Source organism: Molossus molossus, unplaced genomic scaffold (assembly GCF_014108415.1).
Source record: "Molossus molossus isolate mMolMol1 unplaced genomic scaffold, mMolMol1.p scaffold_m16_p_15, whole genome shotgun sequence".
NCBI lineage: Eukaryota > Metazoa > Chordata > Mammalia > Chiroptera > Molossidae > Molossus > Molossus molossus.
The window spans coordinates 33,660,502-33,680,921 of NW_023425350.1; the positions used below are offsets into that span (position 1 = coordinate 33,660,502).

Sequence of the window (20,420 nt, forward strand, 5' to 3'; positions counted from 1 at the left end):
GTCCTTCAGTTTTTTGAACTGCTGTCCCAGTGCTAGATCTCAGACTGAGTCCCATCATCAAGTAAATTCATTTGTGGGTCCTTTAAAAAGAACACATGGGACTCCAGAAGCCCTCTGTCTCACCCAGAGGGGATCCCCACTGATTCTTAAAGCCAGAAGTTGGCCCACCTGGTGTGGCTCAGTGGTTGAGTGTCGACCCATGCACCAAGAGGTTGCAGGTTCTCTTCCTGGTCAGGGAACATGCCCAGGTTGTGGGCCCGATCCCCAGTGGGGAGCATGCACGAGGTGGCCAATCAATGTCCTCTCTCATTGATGTTTCTTTCTCTCCCTCTCCCTTCCTCTCTTTCTAAAATCAATAAAGAAAAAAAAAAAGCCAGAAATTTGAGGGACTTCTCGTCTCAGCACTGTGGGACTGGGACCCCTTGCTCCTCATGGAGGGAACCTCCACAGTTGAAATATCTCATTTCTTAACTGCCATATAGTAGGTGTGGGGCCTGCCTGCTCCACATCTCTGCCTCCTCTGCCAGTCTTCGTGTGGCTTCTTCTGTAAACGCTTATAGGACTTCTAGTCAGCTAGTCTTCAGGTGCTCCTAAATTAATATTTTTAACTCAGAGACTTTTAAACCAGATAGTAGATATTTTCTTTATTGGAAAAGACCAGTTTAACAAAATAATTGTTGTGTTTTTCAAAATATGTTAAAAGTATATTTCATGTCAAATAAAAGTAGAGTATGGCATGGGATGCAGCTATAGATGGTCAGGTAATATATAATCCTTATTGATGCTATGTTATGGTAGATATGTGGATTAAATTTCTGTTAAGAATTAAAGATGTGCCTTGCCGTTATGATCATAGGCATCTGAATTTCACATAGTTTAGTTTGAAAATGTAAAAAGGAAAGTATGTTAAAGCTTAGGTTTCTTGTTTTGTATCCACACATATGGGTGTTCCATCAGGCATTACCAACCATTGGAAAAATGTTTTTTTCATTAAGAATATAACTTAAATTGAAAAGGTTGGAAGCTGGATTTGACAATGTTTTATCTTGAAGCATTATTGTACTACCCCACTACAGAAACCATATACAACGGAAGATACTGGTGAAACCGAGAATCTTGGAAATCATTGAGCTGGTTTGTATTAGAGTAGAGAATGAAAACGGAAGCAGTTCCTCTGTCAGACGGTCATCTGCACTAGAATTATTGACATTTCTTCATATTTAGCCAGAATTCATAGAATTATTCGTGACTTTCCTCTAACATTTAACAAAAATACTAGTGCTTCTCAGGGCAGCCAGCATATGATTTTAATAATTATTTGTACATTAGCATCATTATAAAATTCCTATGTTGTACATCTATGTTTTGGAAACTAGAAGTTGACATCTTGGTAATACTGAACAGTATTTTTTGTTTTGCAAAAATTGGTACTCTCTGTACTACTGATGGCACTCCTGAGATTGTTGGAAACACATGGTTTTGTTGCTTCAGTAAAGAGAACATTGATATCTGTTTGAGCACATGGCATGAATTAATGGTAAGACACAGCCAATAATTCTAAAAAAAAAAGTCTTGTCAGCTGCAATGAAAACACGAACACATTAGAGCAAAGGTATTGAATTACTGTCTTTTCCAAGATATTTGTCAAAAAATGTTGCCAAATGTTAAATTTTTCATGCAGAATTTTTCTGGGTTTTCAAAGGACAATACTTGAAACCTTGATTGATTCTTGGGTAGACATAAATTTTTTTTGAGAGACTGAAAACCCCCTCATAAGTTTGACTTGGAGGAGTTCATTGATGATCTATGTAGTGGATGTTTGGCCATATAAAAGACTTAAATCTTTCTATTCATGGTCCCACAGTGTCAATTAATGAATGTTGCTGCAAAACTGCTGTCTATTTCAGTTAAATTACCAGCTTGGAAAGAGGATATTGGAGTCAGACAATCGTATGAACTTTCCAAAGAAGTCCCTCATGCCCTTTTGTAGTCAATACCCTTTTCCACCTCTGGTGCCTAGCAGTCATTTACTGATCTGCGTTTTTGTTTTTGTTTTTGTTTTGGTATAGGCTTGCTTTTTCCAGAATGTCTAACAAATGGAATCATACAATATGTATTTTAGCATAATACATTTAGGATTCATTCATGCTTTTGCATATATTAGTATATTTGTTCATCCATTCACCATTTGGACATTTGGGTTGTTTCCAGCTTTTGGCATTTGTAAATAAAGTTCCTGAAAACATTCATGTGCAGTTTTTTGTTTTTTGGTGTGGACTGTTCTTTTGAGTAAGTACCTAGGAGTGGGATTTCTAGGTTATTAGGTATGCAGTTTCTCTTGCTACCAGCACTCTTGTGTCAGTTTAATTACATATTTGACATTTTAACATCACTATTGATTTTGTCTATTTTTTTCCTATTGTAAACATTTACAATTTTAACCATTTTTAACTATACATTTCAGTGACAGTAAGCACATTCATATTGTTGTGCAACTATCATCACTGTCCATTTCCAGAACATATTCATTTTCCCATATTAAACTTCATACCCATTAATTAATAGCACCATGTTCTTTCCTCATCCCAGACCCTGGTGGCATCATTGTAATTTCTGTCTTTATGCATTTGTCTACTTAGGTATCTCATATAAATAGAATTGGACAATATTTGTGCTTTTGTGTCCCTTTTCACTTAGCATAATATCTTTAGTGTTCATCCATGTTGTAGTATGTGTAAGAATTTTTTTAAAGGTTAAGTAATATTCCATCGTGTGTGTACTTTGTTTATCCATTCATCTGTTCATGGACACTTGGGTTACTTATACCTTTTGGAAATTGTAACTAATGCTACTATAAACTTGACTGTACAAGTATCTCCTTGGTCCCTGCTTTCAATTGAGTTATATAGCTAGATGTGGAATTGCTGGGTCATATGGCAAATTTATTTTTAATTTTTTTCCACCAGAGCTGTACCATTTACATTCCCACCAGCAGCCCACAGGGGTTCTAATCTCTCTACATCCTTGCCAGCAATTGTTATCCTCTGTATTGTTTTTTCATTTCTTTGATAGTTGCCATATTTATGGGTGTTGGGTGGTATCTAATTGTGGATTTGTTTTTCAGTTCCCGAATAATTAGTGATATTGAACATCTTTTCATGTGCTTATTGGCCATTTGTATATCTTCTTTGGAGAAATGTCTATTCAAGTCCATTGTACATTTTTTTTTTTTATCCTCACCCGAGGACATTTTTCCATTTTTTTGTTCAGATAGAGCGGGAGGGAGAGAGAGGAAGAGAGAGAGAGAGAGAAACATCGATGTGAAAGGACACATCGAGTGGCTGCCACCCACACAACCAACCAGGGCCGGGGACAAACTGCAACCGAGGTACATGCCCTTAGCAGGAACCGAACCGGGGTCTCACTGTACCGCAGGCCGACACTCCATCCGCTGAGCCAAACTAGCCAGGGCATTGTACATTTTTAAATCAACTTGTTTGTTTTCTTGTTGGGTTGTAAGACTTCTTTATGTATTCTGGATATTAACTTTTATTAGATATATGATTTGCAAATATTTTCTCCTATTTTGTGGGTTGCATTTTTCACCCTGTTGATAGTGTCCTGTGATGTACAAAAGTTTTTAGATTTGATGAAGTAATATATCTTTTTTTCTCTTTTTGCTTGTGCTTTTGGTGTTACAGCTAAGAAATTATTCCCAAATCCAATGTCATGAAGATTTTCCCCTATGATTTTTTGAAGAGTTTTAATTTTAGCTCTTATGTTTAAGTCTTCAATCCATGATGAGTGCATTTTCGTTTATGTGTCAGGTAAAGGTCCAACTTAATTCTGTTTGCATGTGGCTTCCCAGTTTTCCCAGAACTATTTGTTGAACAGACTTTCCTTTTCCCATTGAATGGTCTTGTCACTCTTGTCAGTAATCATCTGACCATATATTTGAGGGTTTATTTCTGGGCTCTTTATTCTAGTCCATTGGTCAATTGTCTTTATGACAATATCACACTGTTTTAAACTCGTAGTTTTGTGGTAACTTTTGAAATTAGGTTATGTAAGCCTTTCAATTTGTGTCTTTTTTTCCCCAGATTATTTTGGTTATTCAGGGTCCCTTGAGATTCCATATAAATTTTAAGGTGGATTATTTTATTTATATAAAAATGTCATTTGGATTTTGATGAGGGTTGCATTGAATTTGTTAAATGGCTTTAGGTAGTACTGACACCTTAACAATATTAGCTCTCCTAATCCATGAACACAATGTCATCCCATTTATTTGTGTCATCTTTCATTTCTTTCAGCAACGTTTGTGGTTCAGGTGAACAAGTTTTTGCCTTCTTGATTATGTTTACAACTAAGTGTTTTATTCTACTTGCTCATAAATGAAATTTTTCCCTTAGTTTTATTTTCAGATTAATTGTTATATAGAAATGCATCTGCTATTTTATATACTGATTTTTGTATTCTGAAACTTTGCTTAATTCATTCATTAGTTCTAACACTTTTTTGTATGGAGTCTTTAGGATTTTGTACATATGAGATCATGTCATCTGCAAAGAGAGATCATTTTACTTCATCCTTTATAATTTGGATGCTTTATTTATTTTGTCTAGTAACCCTAGCTAGGACTTCCACTTCCATGTTGAATAGAAGTGGCAAGAGTGGTTATCCTTGCCTTTTTCCTGATCTTAGAGGCTAAGCTTTTAGGTTTCCACCATTTTGAAAATGCTGTTAGTTGAGGACTTCTAATTGATGGCCTTTATTATGTTGAGGCAATTTCCTTATAGTCCTCCTAGTGTGACTGTTTTTTATCATGAAAGGATATTGAATTTTGTCAAATACTTTTTCTGTACCGATTGAGGTGATAGTTTTTTACCTCCTCCCCTTCATTCCGTTAATGTATGTATTACATTAATTTTTTCATATGATGAACTATCTTTGCATTTCAGGAATAAATCCCACTTGGTCATGATGTATAATCCTTTTAATGTGTTGTTGAATTTTGTTAGTGTTTTGTTGAGGTTTTTTTGAAGATTGATATTACTACTTCTTTAAATGTTTGGTAGAATTCTCCAGTGAAGCCATCTGGTCCTGTGCATTTATTTGCTGAGATGTTTTAAATTATGAATTCAATCTCCTTACTGGTTATAGGTCTATTCAGATTTTTTATTTATCTGTGATTCAGTCTTGGTAGGTTGTTATGTGTTTTTAGGTATTTGTTCATTTCATCTAGGGCAGCAGTTCTCAACCTGTGGGTCACGACCCTTTGGGGATTGAGACCCACAGGTTGAGAACCACTGATTCTAGCCAAAGGTTATCAATTTTGTTGATCTTTTCAAAGAACCACCTCTTGATTTTTTTTTTTTTTTTTCTCTATTGTTTTTCTATACTTTGTTTAACTCTGCCATAATCACTATTATTTCCTTTCTACTAGCTTCACACTCATTTTGTTGTTCTTTTTCTATTTTCTTAATGTGTAAAAAAGAAATATTTATTAAAGAGGCATTTATAACTCTAAATCTCTTTTTTAGTACTGCTTTTGCAGCATCCCATAAGTTTTTATTGTGTTTTCATTTGTTTATGTCTCAAGATTTATTTATTTATTTAAAAGATTTTTTTTTCTTAATCCTCACCTGAAGATATTTTCTCATGGATATTTAGATAGAGTAGAAGGGAGGGAGGGAGAGAGAGAGAAAAAAAAACCCATCAGTGTGAGAGAGACACATCGATTGGTTGCCTCCCACACAACCCCCACTGGGGCTGGGGATCCAACTTGCAACCCAGGCATGTCTTCCTGGCCCAGAATTGAACCCACGACCCTTCGCTCATCAGGCTGACACTCTAACTGGAGCCAAATCGGCCAGGGCAAGATGTTTTTTGTTTTTTGATGAAAAGTTTTGATTCTTTAGATTTTAAAAAATTTCTTCAATGACCAATTGATTTTATAAAAAGAATCTATTATGTAATTTCCACATCTTATGGATTTTTTAGTTTTCCTTCTGCTATTCCTAGTTTTATTCCATTGGGATCAGAAAAGAGACACTGTATGGTTTCAGTTGTTCTAAATGTTAATATTTGTTTTGTGGCCTAACATATGGTCTTTCCTGCAGAATGTTCTATGTGAACTTTGGAAAAATGTGTATCTTGCTGTTGTTGGGTGGCATGTTTTGTATATGTCTGTTAGGTCCAGTTCGTCTATAGCGTTAAGTTCTTTATTTCCTTATTGATATTCTGTCTGGTGGATTTATACATTTTTGAAAGTGGGATATTAAAGTTTCCTACTATTATTGTAAAGCTATTTACCCCTTCAATTCTCTCAATGTTTGTTGCAAATATTTAGGAGCTCTGGTGTTTGGTGCATATATGTTTATAATTGTATATCTTTTGGGTTAATTTATTCTTTTATAATGTTTTTCTTGCAACAGAGTTTGACTCAAAGTCTATTTTTTTCTGATAGTAGTATAACTCTTGCAACTCTCTTTGGGCTCTTTTTCATGGAATATCTTTTTCACTCTTTTACTTTCAATCTATATGTGTCCTTGAATCTAAAGTGAATCTCTTGTAGACAGCATATAGTTGGATCTTGTTTTTTATTCATTCTGCCAGTTTGTGTCATTTGATTGGGGAATTTAATCCATTTACACTTAAATGAGTTATTGATAGGGAAGGCTTATCTTACTATTTTGGTATTGTTTTCTGTGTGCCTTTTAACTTCTTTGTGCATTTCCTCACTGCCTTCCTTTGTGTTTGTGGGGGGGGGGGAGAGAGAGAGAGAGAGAGAGAGAGAGAGAGAGAGAAGAGAGAGAGAGAAGAGGAGAGAGAGAGAGAGAAAGGAGAAAGAGAGAGAAAGAAAGAAAGAGAAAGAGAAAGAGAAAGAGAAAGAGAAAGAGAAAGAGAAAGAGAAAGAGAAAGAGAAAGAGAGAAAGAGAAAGAAATAACAATGTGAGAGAGACACATTGACTGGCTGCCTCCTGCACGACCTACCCCTCATCCCCCCAGCCAGGGCTGGGTACTGAGCTGCAATCGAGGTCTGTGTCCTTGACCAAAATCAACCCATGACTTTTTGGTCTGCAGGCTGCCGCTTTAACCAGTGAGCCAAACCAGCCAGGGTCCTTCTTGTTTTCTTTTGTGTATATTCTATAGATATTTTATTTGTAGTTACCATGAGGATTATTTATAGCATCTTAAAGTTATAACAATCTATTTTTTAAACTCATCTTTATTGTTGAATGTATTACAGATGTTCCCCACTTTTTTTCCCTATTGACCTCCCTCCTCCCCAATCCCCACCCCTCCTGCCTTCCCCACACTATTGTCAGTGTCCATTGGTTATGCATATATGCATAGAAGTTCTTTGGTTTATCTCATCCTGCCCCCCCCCCCTTCCCTTTGAGGTTCATCAGTCTAACAAACAATTTGTATTTCTTAATTCCTTCACCTTTTTTCACCCATTTCCCCCAACCCCATCCATCTGGCAACCAACAAAAAATTCTCTTTATCTATGAGGCTGTTTCTGTTCTGCTTGCTCATTTTGTTTGTAGATTCAATTGTTGATAGATATGTATTTATTGCCATTTTATTGTTCATATTTTTATTGTTCTTCAAGAAGACCCATCAACATTTCATATAATACTGGTTAAGTGGTAATGAACTCCTTTAGCTTTTTGTTGTCTGGGAAACTCTTTATATGTCCATCAGCTAAATGATAGCTTTGCAGGACAGAGTAATCTTAGTTGTAGTTTCTTGTTTTTCATCACTTTGAATATTTCTTGCCCCTTCCTTTGGGCCTGCAAAGTTTCTTTTGAGAAGTCAGCTGACAGTCTTATGGGAGTTTCATTGTAGATAAGTAACTGCTTTTCTCTTGCTGCTTTTAGGATTCTCTCGTTGTCTTTAACCTTTTATATTTTGATGATGATGTGTCTTGGTGTGGACCTCTTTGGGTTCATCTTGTTTGGGACTCTCTGTGCTTCCTGGACTTGTATGTCTGTTTCCTTCATCAAGTTAGGGAAGTTTTCTGTCATTATTGTTTCAAATAGATTTTCAGTTTCTTACTCTCTCTCTCTTCTCTTTCTGGAACCCCTGTGATGTGAATATTGTTATGGTTGAAGTTGCCCCAGAGGCTCCTTACATTCTCCTCATTTGTTTTGGATTCTTTTTTCTATTTGCTGTTCTGATTGGGTGTTTTTTGTTTCCTTATATTCCAAATCAATGGTATGCTTCTTGGCTTCACCTACTCTACTATTGATTCCCTGTAAATTATTCCTTATTTCAGTTAGTGCATCCTGCATTTCTGACTGGTCCTTTTCTATGCTCTTGAGGTTCTTACTAAGTTCCTTGATATTATCACTAAGTTCTTTGAAATTTTCATTAAGTTCCTTGAACCTCCTTATATCAATGTTTTGAACTCTGCATCTGATTGCTTATCTCTGTTTCATTTAGTTCTTTTCCTGGAGTTTTGTTCTGTCCTTTCATTTGGGACATGTTTCTTTGTCTCTTCATTTTGGCTGCCTCTCTGTGTTTGCTTCTATGTGTTAGGTAGAGTTACTATGTCTCCTAGGCTTCCTAGGGTGGCCTGTTGTAGTAGATGTCTTGTAGGGTCCAATGGCACAGCCTCTCTGGTCACCCCATCTGGGCACTCGAGGTGCACCCCTCGTGTGGACTGTCCACTTTTCTGTTGTGAATGAGTCTTGATTGTTGTTGGCATGTCAATGGCAGGCTGATCAGCTGCAAGGACTGGCTGTGTCCACTGACCACTGAATTCTGACTACATTGGAAGATCAGCTGTGCAGGCCCACCACACATAGCAGGACTTAATTCAGCAGTGCTCTGGTACCCACTTGAGTTTGCCACTTGCAGAGGTGGTTGGGTGGTAGTGTTTCGACATGGTCTGAAGCTGTCTACTAGGTGTGCTGGCTCTGGGGCAAGGTCAGCCTCTGCCTGTGTTATATCTGGGGCCACCAGGCATAAGCTAAAAATGATCTACAGATGGCTGCTGCTTGTGCTGGTCTTGGAGGGGCCCAGGCAGAGCCAAGCTGTGAACCAAGGCTGGCTGTTTCTTGTGCCAGGCCTGGGGCCAGTTCGCTAGAGGTGTAGGGCTTGATGAGGCCAGGTGCTGTTTGTTTGAAAGAATTTAGGAAAATCTGAAGCAGGAGCCAAGACTGGCCAATCTTGTGGTAAAGCCACTGGAAACAGCTTGGGTGGGCCTGAAAGTAGGGTGGGGCAGGGCCTCAGGCAATCACCAGGGCAGGGCAAACATTATAAACCAGGTTGCTGGAGTCCTAGATATGGCTCCCTTCTGCCTGCCCCAGGGAAGGGCTCACCAAAGGAACAATGGCCTCTGCCAGCACGTCTGTCCAGGAAAAAGCTCCTTTCCAGCCTCACTCCAATGCCAAACAACTCAGTTCTTCCCTGTATGTCTCTGGTGCCTTTCAAGCTGCCTCCCCCATACTGGAGCCTGGAGGGAGTGGGTCTGAGTAAGTCCATGTGCAGGCCTTTAAAGAGGAACTACCTGGGGCTCCAGGAGCCTCAGCCTCCCTCAGCCTCAATTCCTACTGCTGGTGTTTACAGCCAGAATTTGTGGGGACTTCTCTTCTTGGCACTGGAACTCTGAGTTGGGGGGCCTGGTGTGGGCCAGGAACCCCTCACTCCCCAGGGAGGATCTTCATAGTTGAGGTATTCCTCCTGATTATTATCTACTAGACGTGGGTATGGGACCAGCCCGTGCGTGCCTCCACCTCTCCTTACTGGTCTCAATGTGGCTCCTTCTTTAATTTCATAGTTGTAGGATGTCCATTCAGCTCTATTTCAGGCAGTTCTGAATGATGGTTGTTCTGTAGATTAGCTGTAATTCTGAAAAGGTTGTGGGAGGAGGCAAGTCCTACATTTACTTATGCCGGCATCTTGACTCAAAGTCAACAAACTTAATTTTAGAAAAAATGACTTATTTTTACAACAGTTCTAAACACCATCCTCTGTTTCACCTGTTAACAAAAAAAGCCAAAGATGTAAATATGCATTAGTTATCAGGGAAATGCAAATCAAAACCTCAATGAAGTACCATTTCACACTGACTAGGATGGAGAGAATAAAGAAGTCAGATAACAAGTGTTGTTAGTGAGAATATGGAGCAATCTAAACCCTCATAGGCTGTGGTGGGAATGAAAACTGGTATAGCTACTTTGGAAGACAGTCTGGTAGTTCCTCAAACTATTACCATATGACCCAGAAATTCCACTCTGAGAAATGGAAACATGTATTCACACAAAACTTGTACACAAATGTTTATAGCAGCATTCTTCTTACTAGCCAACAGGTGGAAACAACCCAAATGGCCATCAACAGAAGAATGGATAAATAAAATATGGTATATCTATTTAATAGGCTAGCATTCTGCATAAAAAGAATGAAGAACTGTTCCATGCTACAACATGGATGAAACTTTAAACATGTGAAGTAAAGAAGCCAGTCACAATAGACCACATATTACATGATTCTTTTCATCTGAAGCTCCAGAATAGGGAAATCTAAACATTTTAAGTGTCTACTTGTAAGATGTTTAAGTAATTTTATGTTTTGTATGATTCAATGTTTTATACACAATGTTTGACTCGGAAAACTATTGCATTTCTTTCTCTTTTTAGGATTATAATTCTCAGATGGGTTTAAACATTCAGGTAACTGATGATGATATTTATGAAATAATTCAAATAGATGGAACTGGTGATACATCTTCCAATGATGACATAGGAAGTACAAGAGATGTAGATGAGAATGAAGTTCTAGAGATTATTGATGCAGGAGACCTGAAGGTACTTGAAGGAGAAGCTGACAATATATCAAATGGAGATTCAACTGCTAACAGTAGTGATAATGAAGATGCTCAAATAGACATTGTGGAAGAGGTGAGGATTACTTTTGAGTTGAAACTTTGTTAAATTTATATCATTTGTACTTTAATATAATTTGGAACCAAGAGGAATAGCAATTAAGATTAACTCTGTCTTTAGTGTTAAAATGACTTGTATACTAGTATTTAAACTTTTAATCTTAAACTGTAATTTAAACCAGTATTCAATATTTAGGAATCAGCTACTATATTTGTTGGTCTTAACTAGAGATTGTGGGAACTTTAGGGGATGGGAGTGGAGGTAAAGAAGGCAACCGGGGTAGAGGCATAGAGTATCTACTTTAATTTTAATAAATGTACTAAAATCTTTGTGGATATGGCAATTAAGAAGCATGTAATTAGTATTGTCATTTATGGTGCCCTTACCTATGTTCCAGGTACCATATTAAGTTTTAACCTGCCTTACATTATTTGACTTTTCCACTGCCTTATGGGTCTTATTACTATCCTCATTTTTTCAGATGAAAAAACTGAGATTATGAGGAGTTTTAATAACTTGCTGAAGATCAGTAGTCAAATAAACTGAGGCTATTTGACTTTTAAGTGCACTACTATTCTGACTCTCTAAGACATATTTACATATATCTATCTTAAAAAAATTTAAAGCATCATTAAATTCCTTAATGTGACCATTTTTCATCTTTAGGACCCTTTAAATTCTGGAGATGATGTTAGTGAGCAGGATGTGCCAGACCTGTTTGACACAGATAATGTAATTGTCTGTCAGTACGACAAGGTACTGTATTCATTTTTTAGACTTTGGGTTTATTAACTGCATTAATAGTAGAAAGATGTGTAAAATGATGGGAAATATGATGGTGAGTTATAGTTCACAGTTACATTAATCTAGAAAAAGCTAAGTAATTGTATAAATTTGGGGGGTATATTTTGGGTGTAGCACTGTGCTGGTGGTCTCAGTGTTACAAAAAATGTGATAGTCCTTGTCTCAAGAAGGCGAGAGTCTCATTGAAACAAGATGTTTCTATATAGAATAATAGAATGGCATACAATAAGATGGTGGGTAAATCAGAAGCTAAAATGTGTGACAGGTAAATCAAATGCTAAGATATGTGGCACATACAATAAGCCCTAAAAGTGGCTAAGGGATACCAGAAATTGTTTGTAGTTGGAGTTCTCCACAAATCCTTCATGAGTGATGTGGGGCTTTGAAATAGGTCTTGAATAGTTTGTAGGATATAGCTAAGTGTGGAGAGGAGGCATTTAGAGTAGAATAGCCAGATGAAAGGCAGAGAAACAAATGCATGTAGAATGTACAAGGGATAGTAAAGAGATAACGCTGCCTTAACTATAAAGTGTTCTCCTTTTGGAAGTGTTAGGATATGAGATGGGGTGGGGAACAGAGTTGGGAGCAGATTGGAAAATCCAAAATCCTGGTAGGAGAAATCCAGACTTGATTTGATGGACATTAGTTTTCTGAGAATATTATTGAGAAAATTGTAACTGGATTTAAAAACTGGCAATGTTTGCTGATTTGAAAGAGGAAAACAGTAAAAATAGGGGTAGTGCAGACATTAAGTAACCAGAACCCAGACTAAGGAGGGCAGTAGAACATGGAAGAGTCAGAGATTATGATGGAAGAATCAGTGGAACTTGGTGATCATTTGGATATTAGAGAATGATTGACAAGGGAGAGTTGAAGGTGGTTTCAGGTTGAAGCCTGGAAATTAAGTTAGTACAATTTAACTTTAGCAACTAAAATACAATTTTCCTTAAAACAACAACAACACTATAACTGTACTTATGTAGTAGAATGGCCAGTTTTTGTCCTTAATTCTTGCATATTTACATTTTTTTTTTTAGAATCTTTGAGATGTAATTCACATACTACACAATTTACCTAATTAAAGTGTACAATTCATGGAGATGTGCAACCATTAACACAGTCAATTTTAGAACCTATTCATTGCCTTGAAAAGAAACCCCATACCTATTAGTTCTCGCTACTATAATTCCTCATTTCCTCCCATCCTCACTGCCAGCCTGAGGAACCACTAATCTATTGTCTGTCTCTTTAAGAGCTTTACTACTCAGTGTGTTTTAAAGGCCAGTACCATCAGTTCCCCCTGGGGGAGTTACAAATGTGGACTTTTGAATCTTACCTCAGACTACTGATCAGAATGTACATTTTATTTTATTTTATTTTTTATTGATCCTCACCCAAGGATATTTTTTTCCATTGTTTTTTAGAGAGAAGGGGGATGGAGAGAGGGAGGAGGGGAGAGAGAGAAAGAGAGAGAGCTGTCTGAGGGAGACACATTTATTGGTTGCCTCCCACATGCATACTGACTGGGGCCAATCATCCATCCTGCAACCTAGGTACATGCCCTTGACTGGGAATTAAACCCAAGACCCTTCAGTTTGTGGGCTGATGCTTTAAACACGGAGCCACACAGGCCAGGGCCAGAATGTGCATTTTAACAAGACTCCCCAGGTAATTTGCGTGCTCATTAAATTTTGAGAAGCACTTTTTTTTTTTTTTAAGTATATTTCTGGCTTTGATTAGCATATGGAATTTAATTTACCTTTAAAATTTATAAGTGAACAATTGGGGAAATACTTGGCAAATATTAAGATGTGCAATGAGAAAAGGTTAAATGAAGGTTACTGGTCAAGATACTGAATGAAAATTACTTAAAGTGTATGGACGTGTTATTTCAGAAGCCTAGGGAGTGTCTAAGATTAATATAAAGTATAAAGAATAAGGATATCATAGGGAAGATAAATGGTGAAATTAAACCTTTTACTATAGATGAGAATGTTCTATACGATAAATAGGACACTTTTTATAGTTAAATGTGAAATTATTTGAATATGTATCATCTTACAGTATCAAACTTTTGCTTATAGCTGGCTTTGTCCCTTAGATGCTAGTACAATGAGTAATTGCTAACTGTGTAGCATAGTATTTCTCTCTCTCACACACCCCCCAATTTGTTTGTTTTGTTTTTTGAATTGATAAAGAATTAGCATCATTAAAAACAATGAAACACTATAAAAGGTGTACCATGAAAAGTCTGCTTCTCACTCTTTCACCATTTGTACTTCTACCAGTAGCTCCCTGTCCTTGCCTTGAATACAAATAAGTGACCAGTTATATTAGTTTCTGAATATATTTACAGAGTCTCTTTGTTCAAGTACAAGCCTGAAAGGTAGCACCAACAACACTATATTCTGCATCTTGATTTTTAAAAAGGGTAAAAGTATATCTTGGAGATCTTTGTGCTACTATTATATAGCTGTATAATATTCCATTGTAGAGTTACTAAGATTTATTTAGCTGATCCCTTACTGATGAATATTTGAGTTATTTTTCAGTCATTTGCTGTTGAATGACCATATACATAAGACATTTTATATGTGCAGTTGTATCCACTAAGTAAATCCCAGATGTGAGATTATTAGGTCAAAGGGCAAATATATATGGTTACATATTGCCAAAATGCTCTCCTGGATGATATTCTAGTACGTATTTCCATTACAGTGCTTGTGAGAGCTTTTCTTTTCCTACAGTCTTGCCAATGGAGTATAAGAAGACATTTAGATCTTTGTTGTTATGAAAGGTGGAAAATTATATCTTGGTGAAATTTTTAACTTTTTATTTGTTTAAGGAACATTTTTACTTTTATGTGAATTGCTTGTTCGTAATCTTTTTCTATTGCTTTCTAAGAGCTCTGTTATTTGGGGGAAAATTAGTCTTGTTATATTCAGAAATATTTTTTCCTCAGTTTTCAATACTCTTTCTTTCATGCAGATGTTGAATTTGTCAACCTTTATTTTTATGGCTTCTAAATTTTGAGTCATGAATAGAAAGTTTTTTCTTGTCTCAAGATTTTAAAGGGATTCACCCACGTTTTCTTCTAGTATTTCTTTGGTTTCTGTTTTAAAATGTAAGTCTTTATTGGTTTGGTGTTTATCTTGGTGTATAATATGACATATGGTTCCAACGGTTTTTTTTTCCTAGGTAGCTACCCTGTTTTTCTAACATTATTTATTGAGAAATATATCTTGCCTGCACTAATAAGAGTATTCTTTCCTTATCACCTCCTGATTTTTATATGTATTTAGGTCTGCTTTTGATTTTATGTTTTATTGTTCATTAGCCTGTACTACATTGATTTAATTCTTGAGGTTTTTAATATCTGGTAGGGCTAGTACTTTCATAATGTTCTTTTCTAATTTTCCTGGATGTTATTGTTTATTTTTTTGTACTGACTTCAGAATCAGCTTGTCTGTTTCTAAACAAACCCTGTTGGTATTTTCATTGAGATCACATTAAACTAATATAATTTGGTATTTTAATGATGTTAAGAAGGAGTAGATTGCAGTTTTAGATGGGATGTCCAGAAGAATGTGATAGGGTGAAGATCAATATGTGGTAAGAGAATGGACCATGAGGATATTTGGATGTAAGCATTTCAGGCAGAGGGAACAGTAAATACATAAGTCCTGAGGTAGACAAATACCTGTGCATTCATAGAACAGTGAGGTCAGAGCAGTGAGGTAAAGAGCAGGAGCTAGTAGTCTCTTTTAAGGACTTTAGTTTTTGGATGGGAAGTCATTGGAGAGTTTTGAACAGAGAAATGACATCTGGTTTATATTTTTAACAGGGCCAACCCTGGCTACCATGTTTATAGTAGACTGAAGAGGGACAAGAGTGAAAACAGGGAAATTTGTTATGGCACACATTAATCCAGATGAGAGAGGATGGTGGCTTAGACAAGAGTAATAGTAGTAGTAATGGAGCTAATGGAAGTGGTTGGAATATGAATATGCTTTGTACGTAGAACTCATACTTACTGATGGATCTGGATGTGGAGTATGAGTAGGAGGCATTAAAGAATGTCTCTAAGATTTTTGGCCTGACCACTTAGAAGAATGCATGGCCATTCCCCACTGAGATGGAGAAGACAGTAATATTTGGGGGCAGGTTATCAGTGTCCTAGTTTTAAACTTGCTTGAGTTGTCTATTGGACATTCAGGATGAGATGCTGAAGTAACTGAATGAGAATCTGGAGTTTAGGGGAGAGGTGTAAACTGGAGATATAAATTTTGGGAGTCATAAGCATATAGGTGGTGTTTAAAGCCATGAGATTAGTTATGATCACCAAGAGAGTGAATAGAAACAGAAAAAGGAGTCCTGGTATACTCTAAAATTGAGGTAAGAGAGAAGAAGAGGAATCAGTAAAGAAGACTAAGTGGCCAGAGAGGTAGGTGGAAAACCAGGAGTGTTATAGAAGTGAAGAGAGGAAAATATTTCAGAAGAGAGAGTGTTGAATGGTGGCAGTAGATCAAGTATTTTATAAATGTATTCCTAGTTTTCTTATCTCTCTTGTTTCTGTGGTAAATGGGCTCTTTCTTTATATCTTTACTATGTGTATACATAAAGGCTATGAATTTCTGTACATTAACTTGGTATCAATACTGAATTCTTATTTCGTCATTAAATAAATTGATTATTTTAGGTTTTTTATACATGTGGTCAAGTTGCATTGGTTAGTACCAATCATACTTTCCTCTGGTCTAATTGTATTGGCCTGGTATCTCTAGAGAGAAAAGGATAATTGTGGGTATCCTTGTCTATGCCCTGACTTTGGTGGGAATACTTTTAGGTTTTCCCCCTCTAAGCATAAAGTCAACTTGACTGAGGTAAGTGTGTGTGTGTGTGTGTGTGTGTGTGTGTGTGTGATAGTATTTGATTCTTATTTTGAGTTAAAAAATTAGGAAATGCATGAGTTTTTTTTTTAATTAATTAATTAATTTTTTTGTTACAGATATTTTACCTTTTTTATCGCATTGGCACCCCCCTCCCCACCCCACCCCTCCCCGTCCCCGGCTTAGTTGTCCATGTACATTGGTCATGCATACATGCATATAAGTTCTGTGGTTTATCTCTTCCCACCACCCCCCACCCCCTCTTCTGAGGGTTGTCAGTCTGTGCCCTACTTCCATGTTTCTGGGTCTACTGTATTCCTCAGACTGTTATGTTCATTATATTCTGTATATAAGTGAGATCATGTGGTATTTGTCTTTTTCTGCTTGGCTTATTTCACTTAGGATAATACTTTCCAGGTCCCTCCATGTCGTCTCAAAGGATAAGAGATCTTTCTTTCTTACCGCTGCATAGTACTCCATTGTGTATATGTACCACAGCTTTTTTATCCATTTGTCTACTGATGGACACTTGGGCTGTTTCCAGATCTTAGCTATTGTAAATAGTGTTGCTATGAACATGGGGTACATATATTCTTCCTGATGGGTGTTTCAGGCTTCTTAGGGTATATTCCTAGAAGTGGAATCACTGGGTCAAATGGAAGTTCAATTTTTAATTTTTTGAGGTAACACCATATTGTTTTCCACAGCGGCTGCACCAGTCTGCATTCCCACCAGCAGTGTACTAGAGTCCCCTTTTCTCCACACCCTCGCCAACACTTGTTGTTTGATGATTTGTTGATGGCGGCCATTCTGACAGGTGTGAGGTGATACCTCGTTGTTGTTTTAATTTGCATCTCTTTGATGATTAGTGATGTTGAGCATTTCTTCATATGTCTCTTGGCCATTTGTATGTCCTGTTTGGAGAGGTGTCTATTCAGCTCCTCTGCCCATTTTTTAATTGGGTTCTTTGTCTTGCTTTTGTGGAGTTGTATGAGCACTCTATATATATTGGAAATTAACCCCTTATCTGATGTATCATTGACAGTGATGTTCTCCCATACAGTGGGTTGCCTTTCCATTTTGATGATTGTTTCTTTTGCTGTGCAGAAGCTTTTTAGTTTGATGTAGTCCCATGTGTTCATTTTTTCCTTTGTTCCTGTTGTCTTAGGTGATGTATCAGTGAAAATTCTCCTCCGTATGATGTCCGAAATTTTGTTGCCTACATTTTCTTCTAGAATTTTTATGGATTCACGGGTCACATTTAAGTCTTTTATCCATTTTGAGTTTATTTTTGTGTATGGTGTAAGTTGATGGTCTAGTTTCATTTTTTTGCATGTAGCTGTCCAATTTTCCCAACACCATTTATTAAAGAGGCTGTCTTTACTCCACTGTATGCTCTTGCCACCTTTGTCAAATATTAATTGAGCATATTGCTTTGGATCCATTTCTGGGTTTTCAGTTCTGTTCCACTGGTCTATATGCCTGTTCTTGTGCCAGTACCAGGCTGTTTTGGTTACAGTTGCTTTGTAGTATAACCTGATATCTGGTATTGTGATCCCACCTACTTTGTTCTTCTTTTTCAAGATTGCTGTGGCTATTCGGGGTCTTTTTGGTTCCATATGAACTTTTGAAGTATTTGTTCTAGTTCTATGAAATATGTCGTTGGTATTTTGATGGGGATTGCATTGAATCTATAGATTGCTTTGGGTAGTATGGACATTTTAATGATGTTAATTCTTCCAAACATGAACAGGGTATGTGCTTCCACTTTTTTATATCTTCCTCTATTTCTTTTTTCAATGACCTGTAGTTTTCTGCAAATAGGTTCTTTACTTCTTTGGTTAAGTTTATTCCTAGGTATCTTAATTTTTTTGGCGTGATGGTAAATGGGATTGTTTTTTCAGTTTCTCTTTCTGCGAGTTCATCATTGGTGTACAAGAATGCCGTCGATTTCTTGACGTTAATTTTGTATCCTGCTACTTTGTCAAATTCATTTATTAAGTCTAGTAGATTTTTGATGGAGTCTTTAGGGTTTTCTATGTATAATATCATGTCATCTGCAAATAATGACAGTTTCACTTCCTCCTTTCCAATTTGGATCCCTTTTATTTTTTCTTCATGTCTGATTGCTGTGGCTAAGACTTCCAGTACAATGTTAAATAAGAGTGGTGAAAGTGGACATCCCTGTCTTGTTCCTGTTTTTAATGGAAATGTTTTTAGTTTCTGTCCATTGAGTATGATGTTGGCTGTAGGTCTTTCATATATGGCCTTTATTATGTTGAGATATGATCCCTCTATTCCCACATTGCTGAGCGTTTTTATCAGAAATGGATGCTGGACTTTGTTGAATGGTTTTTCAGCATCTATTGATATGATCATGTGGTTTTTATTCTTCATTTTGTTTATGTGGTGTATCACATTTATTGATTTGCGAATATTGTACCAGCCTTGCATCCCTGGAATGAATCCCACTTGGTCATGGTGAATAATTTTTTTGATGTATTTCTGGATGCGATTTGCTATATTTTGTTCAGGATTTTGGCGTCTATGTTCATCAGGGATATTGGCCTGTAGTTTTCTTTCTTTGTAGTTTCTTTTTCTGGTTTTGGAATTAGAATTATGCTGGCCTCATAAAATGAGTTTGGAAGTCTTTCTTCTTCTTGAATTTTTTGAAATATTTTGAGGAGAATGGGTGTTAGTTCTTTTTTGAATGTTCGGTAAAACTCCCCCGTGAAGCCATCTGGGCCTGGACTTTTGTTTGCTGGGAGAGTCTTGATTACCTTTTTAATTTCCTTAGTTGTTATTGGCCTGTTCAAGTTTTCTATTTCTTCCTGGTCCAGTTTTGGGAGTCTGTGTGTTTCTAGAAATTTGTCCATTTTGCTTAGATTGTCGAATTTGTTGCCATATAGTTGTTCATAGTAGTTGTTAACGATCTTTTGTATTTCCGTGGTGTTGGTTGTTACTTCTCCTCTTTAATTTCTGATTTTGTGTATTTGGGTTCTCTCTCTTTGTTTCTTGGAGAGTCTAGCTAAGGGTCCATCAATCTTGTTTATCTTTTCGAAAAACCAGCTCTTTGTTTCATTGATCCTTTGAATTGTTTTTTTGGTCTCTATGTCATTTATTTCTGCTCTGATCTTTACTATTTCCTTCCTTCTACTTGCTCTGGGGTTTTCTTTTTGTTTGCTTTCTAATTCTTTAAGTTGTGAGGTTAGACAGTCAATTAGAAATTTTTCTTGTTTTTTTGTGGTAGGCCTGTAGTGCCATGAACTTCCCTCCCTCGAACTGCTTTCACTGCATTCCATAGATTTTGTGTTGTTGTGTTCATTTTCATTGGTTTCCAGGAAGTTTTTGATTTCTTCCTTGATCTCCTCGGTGACCCATTCATTGTTTAATAACATGCTATTTAGCCTCCATGTATTGAAATGTCTTTGCATGTTCTTGTTGTAATTGATTTCTAGTTTCATGCCATTGTGATCTGAGAAGATGCTTGATATGATTTCAATCTTCTTGAACTTGTAGAGATTTAGTTTGTGTCCTATCATGTGGTCTATCTTTGAGAATGTCCCATGTGCACTTGAGAAGAATGTGTATTCTGTAGTTTTGGGGTGTAAATCTCTGTAGATATCTATTAAATCCATTTGGTCTAGTGCTTCATTTAGAGTCTCTGTTTCCTTGCTAATTTTTTGCTTAGAGGATCTATCCAGTGCTGTCAACGGGGTGTTGAAGTCCCCTGCTATGATTATATTGTTGTCGATTTCTCCTTGGAAGTCCTCCAGAAGATTTTTAATATATTTTGGTGCTCCTATATTGGGTGCATATATGTTTATCA

At 36.8% G+C, this 20,420-nt stretch overlaps 1 protein-coding gene across 2 annotated transcripts in view; it reads left to right on the plus strand.

Annotated features, from left to right (window-relative positions):
* The window catches only part of GTF2A1L (general transcription factor IIA subunit 1 like), a 47,573-nt gene that overhangs the window by 24,425 nt on the left and 2,728 nt on the right, over nucleotides 1-20,420 (plus strand). For both annotated transcript variants that reach the window (XM_036263211.1, XM_036263212.1), the window contains 2 exons: nucleotides 10,653-10,913; nucleotides 11,565-11,654. In XM_036263211.1, coding sequence (XP_036119104.1) covers nucleotides 10,653-10,913; nucleotides 11,565-11,654 — 351 coding nt within the window. The remainder of the gene's footprint in view (nucleotides 1-10,652; nucleotides 10,914-11,564; nucleotides 11,655-20,420) is intronic.